Here is an 8,275-nt window from a genome sequence, read left to right on the forward strand (position 1 = left end):
AGAGTGATGCTGCATCTCAATGTCAGTTGGAGGTCATTTGCTAGCTTTCGATTTGTGTCAGCAAGACCTTGCAACCATTCTGGCAGTTTGTCCAATGAACTACTACACAATTCCATATATCGAAGTGAAGGCAAATGTTCAATGTGCTTGAGAGCGTGAACGTCAGTGATGACCAGCTTATTCAAAGCAGGGAGGTTCGAGATTATTTCTACTCCACTACTCTTCTCAATAACTAGTTGATTATGCAAATAACGGAAGTTTGTCACACAAGTGAGACTGTCGCATTTAGTGATACCAATTGTTTGGATGGTTGTGATCTTTTGCAGAGTCGTGGGGAGAGATCTTAACTTTGGGCAACCCAATATCTGAAGCTCAACCAAATGAGGCATTGATGGTTCTTCCTCTTCTTCATTTCCACTCATTGACCATTCTTCCCAATTGGGCATTCCATTGAATGTAAGGTATTCAAGCTTAGGGAAAGCAGTTGAAACTCCATGCATGCCAACAAACTCTGTGCCAATGTTAACAATGGCAAATGCATCCTCAATATTGAGGTATCTCAATTGGGGCAGTTTTCCGAATGGTGGAAGTTGTGTGCAAAAGGAGCAACCGATGAGATGTATGTATTCTATGCAAGGTAGATTGGTTTCCAAGGAGGAAGAAATAAGCCATCCTGGCAAGCTTTGTCCACAAAAGTTGATTATCTGTAGCTTCTCCAATGAAGGTGGTGGGAACAACCCCTCAAAGATGGCCTCAATTGTATTGATCTCTTCGAAAGACAACTTCTTATACTGCGGCATAGTACATGACAAGATCAGGTGCCTTAGGAAGCATTTACTTTTGAGCATTGGTTTTGAGATCATTGCTCTCTCCAGCCTAGTTATGGAAAGCCACCTTAGTTGGGCCAAAGACTCTAGCTCTTCCAAACCCCAACCTTCCTGCAATTCGGTCTGACATGTTGTGTGCCCACCTGCAACAAATCCACCAATGTCATTAAGAAGTTTTAGTTTCCCCAATCCTTTTGGAACATGTGTAACAGGTGTACCATTGAGACCGAGACATCTCAGGTCATCAAGCTGAGTGATACTAGCAGGAAGGCTATGCAAACGTAAGCATCTGATTAGATACAATATCTGTAGGTTCTTGAGGGAACCAATGGACATTGGTAGGCTGGCTATGCTAGTATAATTGAGATTAAGCATGCGCAAGTGAAGTAAATTTTCTATACTGCTTGGAAGGTTCTCGATAGCTTTCCCATTGAGGACCAATACCCTAAGGCATGGAAAACTAAATATTGTCTCCCTTTGAAAGATTGAAGTGCCCTCCAACAGCATCAGTGTCCTCAGGGACAAATTCTTTCTCTGTGATCGTGTGAGGGGATCTGCCTCCTCCTCTACTTCTTCATCCATAAGAACGGATAAGCGGCGAATCTTCGACAAGGAAAAGGCATCCAACTTTCTTGGATCTCCGCATAAGCTTTCACCTCGTGATAGATATTGAGCAAGAGACCGGAGAAGATCATGCATTCTGCACTTCCGTTGGTCAGCGTAGAGAACAATTGGTTGCAAGAGGCTTCTACTTACTAATTCGGCATAACAGTTTTCAGCCAGTTCTTCTGCTATGAGCTGCTCCTTTGGATGTAAAAAACCTTCAGCCACCCACAGTGCACGTAGATCCCAAATAGCAAGATCATAATCTGCAGGGAAGAGTGATAAGGATAAAAAACATTGTTTCAGATGTGGTGGCAGATCCTCGTAACTCATGTATAGGGCACCCCATGCCCCTTTTAGCTTTCCTGGTAGCTCCTTCATGTTCCATATTCCACTTCTAAGAACATCGCTCCATTGTTGTGGATTATGACCCTTCCTTGCCAAGAGACTACCAATCAGTTTGATAGCAAGGGGAAGACCATCACATTTGCGAACAATTTCTTCCCCTATTTTCAATATCATCTTCTCTACTCACCCGTGCTTTCTTACAAAGCAGCTCCAGACTTGATCTGGTATGTAACTTCTGAACCTCATGTATATACATTGCTTTAATACTTCTCGCAACATCTTGATGCCTAGTGGTTACTAGGACGCATCCACATCTCGGAGTACTATGCAAGGGAGTGCAAAGCAATGCATTCCACACATCTGCACTCCAAATATCATCCAGCACAAGAAATAAGCACTTATTGGCTACAGTATTGGCCATGATCGGTAGAAGTTCAGCTTTTGTTTTGGCCTGTCCATAGTCTCCTCGTGCTTGCCTTATTATCTCCTGTATTAATTCAACCTCAGAGAACTTCCTTGAAACACATATCCATATTGTGGTAGGATAGAAATTTTTAATTTTCACATGGTTATAAACCCTTTGGGCAAGTGTAGTTTTACCAATCCCTCCCATTCCAGTTACTGCAACAATTTTGAAGTTATCCTCATGTGAAAAGATCATGTCAACTATTTTCCTTGTGCTATCTTCAATCTCTGCCAACAATATCAAGATTAATCAGAGGGGAAGTCTGCCTTACATTGACAGTAGTGTCCTGTTGTTCACACGGTTTCAAGTGGCATAAACTTAACACAAGGCGGTTATTCTCTATATCAGTTAATCTATCACTGAGTTTTCTGATCTTGCTTCCTATCTTATGTCGCAGCCGAACTGTACTAAAGAAAGAGAGTAGAGAACAATGCATTTTTCTTTGCTGAATAGAAGAAGACGGTTGTTCCTCAAGCAATTCCCTGGCTTTAGTTCTACACAAGTCAATTATGTCATCGGCTTCATATAACACATCTTTCAAGCTGTTCAACCAAATCTCTATTGTTCTGTACTGGAGTTTCTTCCTCTCTGCATCCTGTAAAACTGCTTTGATTAGCTCCACTTTCGCCTGTAGCTTCTTGAGATCGTCTTTCACCCCAAGAATCATAACAGCATGCTCCTCAAGCAAATTGACAATCCTGTCAACGCAGCTAGTAAGAAATGCTTCTGCCTGTGTTCCCATTTGTGATCTGTGAATCCAAGCTACAAATAAATTATATACATTGTTAGACTTGTGCCACCTTCAATGGGAGCACAGGAATATGATCATCAAAATTTATGGTAACTACCATGAAATTCAGTTGTCAAGAAATGATGGTCATGCATTATTTATGCAAAATATGATGTAATCACCAAAATGTGATGGCAAAAAATTGACAGTTTGCAGCTAAACTAATACCTGGGTATTATCTAAAAAAAATAATACCTGGGTATTAAAATTTATCTATCCACGAGTACGAAGGCCAACAAAGTAGTTTTGTATTTATATTTACCTGTGTTGAAATGCTAGTATACTACATTATGTGTCGTGTGAAGTGTATGTGTGACTTAACACAAGTTACTTACACTATTTGCTTGTTTGTGATTTTTTTTAGGCAAAATGGCAGGAACTCTGCCTATCACCATTAGGAGGACAATTTAATTGTGATTTAATTCTATACAATAGTTACCTAATATACTACGCCATTAATACCCGGTCCCACTGCTAATTCACACACAACGTCTTGCAGTCCGTGTTGCAGCTGGCTACAAATCTGTAGCCCGCTTTCTTTCCACTCTTCTCTTTTTTTCTCGATATATGGTTATAGCTGACTTATAGCCTGCTATTGTACTTGTACTTGCTCTTACAAGAAAAGGATATGAAGCTAATTAGTTCATGAAACTGATCAGTGGAGTATTAGGGTAATCACTATTCCCAAACCCAAACCAATTGGAATCTCAGACTTCCTGTTCTGTTTTTCACTGGACAATTTATATCCAGGATCATTGTGATACACTGTGAACAGTTTGTCCAGCCTCTCATGATATGTTTGATGCTGTTTTATGATATCTCACCTTGGGAAAAGACCTTACAATAACAGTCACTAGGTTTTCGGTAAAAAAAAAAGTAACCATAGGTTAGAATCCTGAAATTTAAAAAATCGTTTCTTGATATTCCACATGTATTTTGAGGAAATTTTGCAGATATAAATCACAGTAGATTGAATTTCTATTATATTGTACACTTGTCAACCTGAGATTTCATCTGATGAATGAATATGCGCATGTGTAAGGCGCCTCAATGACAATGGGCAACTGAATTATTCTTTTGCCAGGCAAGTATGGTAAGCTGGCCTGCAGTATTACAACATCATCTAGAATAATTCCCCTTCTTGGATATAAGATGATTTTTATTGATGTCACAATTAATTAAAGCCCTTCCTAGTTCCTGGATATATCTTCTACCTAATCCAAAAGAATCTACTATTAGATATGCAACATGTTAATTAAAACAAAGCATGCACCAGGTTCAAAACTTGGTGAACTCACGTAGCTTCAGCAGAGCCTCTATGGGTAATGGAGCTATAAATTGATGTATAGTGTTTCGTTGCCTGGATATCATTAGAGGCTAAGTAATTATATGCAACAAAGTTAGATGCCAATTTGGTTTGTTATACCAAATATAATGCATCAATCATTGAGGCACTCGTTCTCTTCAACATGAGGGTGCTGGAGCCAATGGTTTCGCATTTGATATAATGGTGCTACTGCAAAAGCCAACAGTTTTGAGCTGCAAATGTCAATCTACCTTTGGAATTGACATGATCTACGGTGACCTTAACTATAATCTATAACATCATGGCTATTCATTCTTGAGCTGTGTGGCGTTGGCGCAGGTGACCACATTTGCCTCGTCGACGAATTGCTCACGAAATCATCACAAAGATGTGTAAAAATAACAAAAGACTATAGCTAGCCAATATTCAATCCTCAAATTAAAGCGTTAATTAATAAATTAACTATCGCTGATTAGCTATTATGACTTAGACAAGTACTTATAAATAATTTTTGACGTTTAGGTAAGATTGGTTCAATCTTTTAAAACTTAAATATACATTTTGGAGTTTATAAATTTCACACATCTCTACTACTATAAAAATATAAAAATGGAGTCGTCGAGGAGCTCCGCCAGAGCGGTTGGCTGGTTCAACATGGTTCGAACCTACCAGCACGAGTTCGACACCTACGGGAACGGATTTCTGCGTTGCCTAACGGAGGTTTTTTCCCCAGTTACCATGGATCACCTTTAGGTGATTTGATCAAAGAATAGGGTACACAGTGTTCGTTCAGTAGGAATGTATGTTTTCCGTGCACTGAGGCCTAGTGCCACCAATATCATTCCTAGTGTGGGTTAGGAATGCACACGTGTGTGCCATGTGTAGTGCTCTCAGTGTGGTGTGCCTCCGTATATCCTGTACCGTTTTAAAAAAAACGGAGTCGTCCTCCTCCTCCATCATTGTACTTCTCCCACCACATCTTAACTAATTAAAAAGTTACTATTTTTCTAATCGTTACGTATGTTTTGTCCGTCGTTGCTTTCGTCCGCGTCGCCATTCGTCACTCACGTCATTCGCTTTCCATGAGTGTCCGCTTCAGGTTCTGCTTTGTGTTGTGTATGTGTAGCCTGATTCTACCAGACTTAAGTCTGTGAGCATGTCTCCAAGGTCCAAAGAACACCACCTAAGAAATATAATGTATTCTGCCTTTCGTACGTTAGCATGTCTCCAAGGTCCAAATACTACCACCTAAGAAATCTAATGTAATCAATCAAACAGAAATATTAGTAATCAATCACGGTCTTAATTCCAAGATTTCTACTTTCAATTTCGATATACACTACTACAAAATCAATTTTTGCATACGGCCAAAATCTATTTTCGCAAACGGTTGGGTGGAAAGGTATGAGAAAATCGGATTTTTACGTACGGATAGATCAACCGCATGCGAACGCTTAAGTCATCCAACTGCGAGAATGGAAAATCGCAAAAAAAATTCTGAAAATCGATTTCCCCAAACCATAACCCTAATTGTCATCGCCGTTGTCGTCACGCGCGTTGGGGGCAGCATCCGCGCGGGAGGGGGAGGCGGAGGGGGAGGGTCCCTCACTCACTGCCTCTAAGCCTAAGCCCTTCCCCGCGTCAGATCTGCCGCCACCGAGCCCCACGGTGCCAGATCCATTGCCGTTGAGCTCCCTATCAATGGATCCACACCCGCCACCCTCCCCACCGCCAGCCACTTCCGCCCGCATGCCGCAGACATCGTCGTCGCTGCCATTGCCGAGCCTCAAGCCGCCAGATTGGTTGCCGCTGAGCTCCTCATTGCCGGATCTGCACCCGCGGGCCTTCCCACTGCCAGCCGCTCCTGCCCTTCCACCCACCACATGCTACAGTTGTCATCATCGCTACAGTCGCCAAGCCCTAGCCGCCAGATCTGCCATCGCCGAGCTCCCCGTGATAGGATCCGTACCCACCACCCACCACCGGCCACTCCCGCCCTTCCACCCGCATGCCACAGTTATCGTCGTGGATGCCGTTGTCGAGCCCCAAGCCACCTTAACTGCTGCCGCTGAGCTCCCCATTGCTGGATACGCGCCGCCCTTCCCAGTTCCCACCGCTGACCGCTCCCGTCCTTCCACCCGCATGCCGCAGTTCTCGTCGTCACTGCTGTCGCCGAGCCCCAAGCCACCAGATCCGCCATCGCCGAGCTCCCCATCGTAGGATCCGCACTCGCCGCCCACAGTCGGCTGCTTTCACCTGCCGCTCCGCTCCCATCAGCCGCTGACCGCTCCTGCCCTTCCGCCCACATGCCGCAGCTCGCCAGCCACCACCACTGCCTCCCCTTTGCGACTGCCGACGCCGAGCACCGTTGTCGTTGCTCCTACTGCCTACCACTGGATCCTGCCGCACGTTCCCACCGCCGCTGTGGCGCTACCCACCACCGTCGGCTAAAAGAGAGAAGAGAGGAGTGGGAGAGCAGGGAGTGGGGTAGGGGAGCTGAGAAAGAGAGAGGATAAGGATGAGGGTGGGCGATTAGATTTTTTAAGCTGAAGGGACATCGACTGGACTTTTCACATACGGGCCTCTTAACAGGCCCACATGTGAAAATGAGTTTATTTTTGTATGGGGCTTTTTAAGAGGGCCGCCAGTGAAAATATATTTTTGCATGCGGGTCTCTTAAAAAACCATATGCGAAAATGCAGGTCGATTTTTTAGACACGGCTAGTTAAAGTCCACCTGCAAACAGTTTGACTTTGACCAAAGTCAAAACGTCTTATAACATGAAACGAAGACCGGAGGGAGTATCATATAGAAAAACAAAAAACCCCAAACCACCTAAGTAAGAGACAAAATTCAAAAAAAAAACAAATCCACCATTGACCCGGGCGCCTGAAAAGGAGGAAATGGCCCGGGCGCCTAGAAAAGGAGGAGGCAGAGCCCGCGAGCATCAGGAGTGGAGGCTTGTCGAAACAAGATTTCGGCAATACTAAAAGGGGGTGGCTATCAAGCTAGAAAAGTGGATGGGTTTGGAGACAAGGAATTTTATACAGGTTCAGGCCTTCTTATTCAAGAAGTAATACCCTACTCCTGTCCGGGGATGATTCCGCCGAGTATGTTATTGATCGTATGATTTGGGAAAAAAGAATCGTCCCGAGAGGAACCCGGACCCCTCCTTATATAGGGGAAGGGATCCGTATTATAAAATACAGTCCATATCCCTAACGGAATATGTGATTACAGATAAAATACAATCGTAACCGACTGAAATCTCGGGTATTTCCTTGACATACAAGTTAGAAACTAACCCGAATCCTCATAAAGATATTCTATCTATATTTGGTACCGTATATCCGACTAAATTATAACTGTCATGTTGATATGGGGTATCCATAATCTCCACAGTAGCCCCCGAGACCTTCGCAGTTCACAAAATAGCCTTCTCGAAACAAAAAACAGTAATCCGAGTGCTTCAATTCAACTTGCTCCAGCTTGCCGAGTGCTAAAACACTGTGAAGGGCGAAAATAAAACATGGTGCATCGAGTAGATGCACCTAATTAGGTGTAGCCCCCGACTATGTGATTAGTTGAAAAACTAAACATGTAGTCAAGAACCGAGTGGTTTGATAACGAAGCATGCATGGTACTCAATAAAATACCCAGCCGACTGCTTCTCAACTTGAACATATCAAAGATAAAAAATACGAAAAGGGCCGAGTGATAAACACTCAAAAGGTCCAAAAATAGACATATTTGATAGGAATCCGAGTAAGAAACTCTTAAAATGATTCACCAAACATGATAAAAATGATGGTAATCAACGAGTCTAATAGCCTAAGCTATGACTCTCACCATAACCAAATTAAGCATATAACATGCTGAGAGAATGACTCTTAATAAATTAGTCATCTCGAATAACCCCAAACAGCTTTTGCAGC

General features: G+C 43.0%; 1 protein-coding gene across 1 annotated transcript; it reads right to left on the reverse strand.

Annotated features, from left to right (window-relative positions):
• Positions 1-5,866: 5,866 nt before the first annotated feature.
• On the reverse strand, positions 5,867-6,555 carry LOC107278825 (cell wall protein IFF6). The gene is made up of 2 exons (XM_015755609.1): positions 6,462-6,555; positions 5,867-6,204 (listed from the first exon to the last, which is right to left on the reverse strand). Exons 1-2 carry the CDS (start codon positions 6,553-6,555, stop codon positions 5,867-5,869), a joined length of 432 nt encoding a protein of 143 aa, XP_015611095.1.
• Positions 6,556-8,275: the final 1,720 nt, after the last annotated feature.

Source organism: Oryza sativa, chromosome 9 (assembly GCF_034140825.1).
Source record: "Oryza sativa Japonica Group chromosome 9, ASM3414082v1".
Lineage (NCBI taxonomy): Eukaryota > Viridiplantae > Streptophyta > Magnoliopsida > Poales > Poaceae > Oryza > Oryza sativa.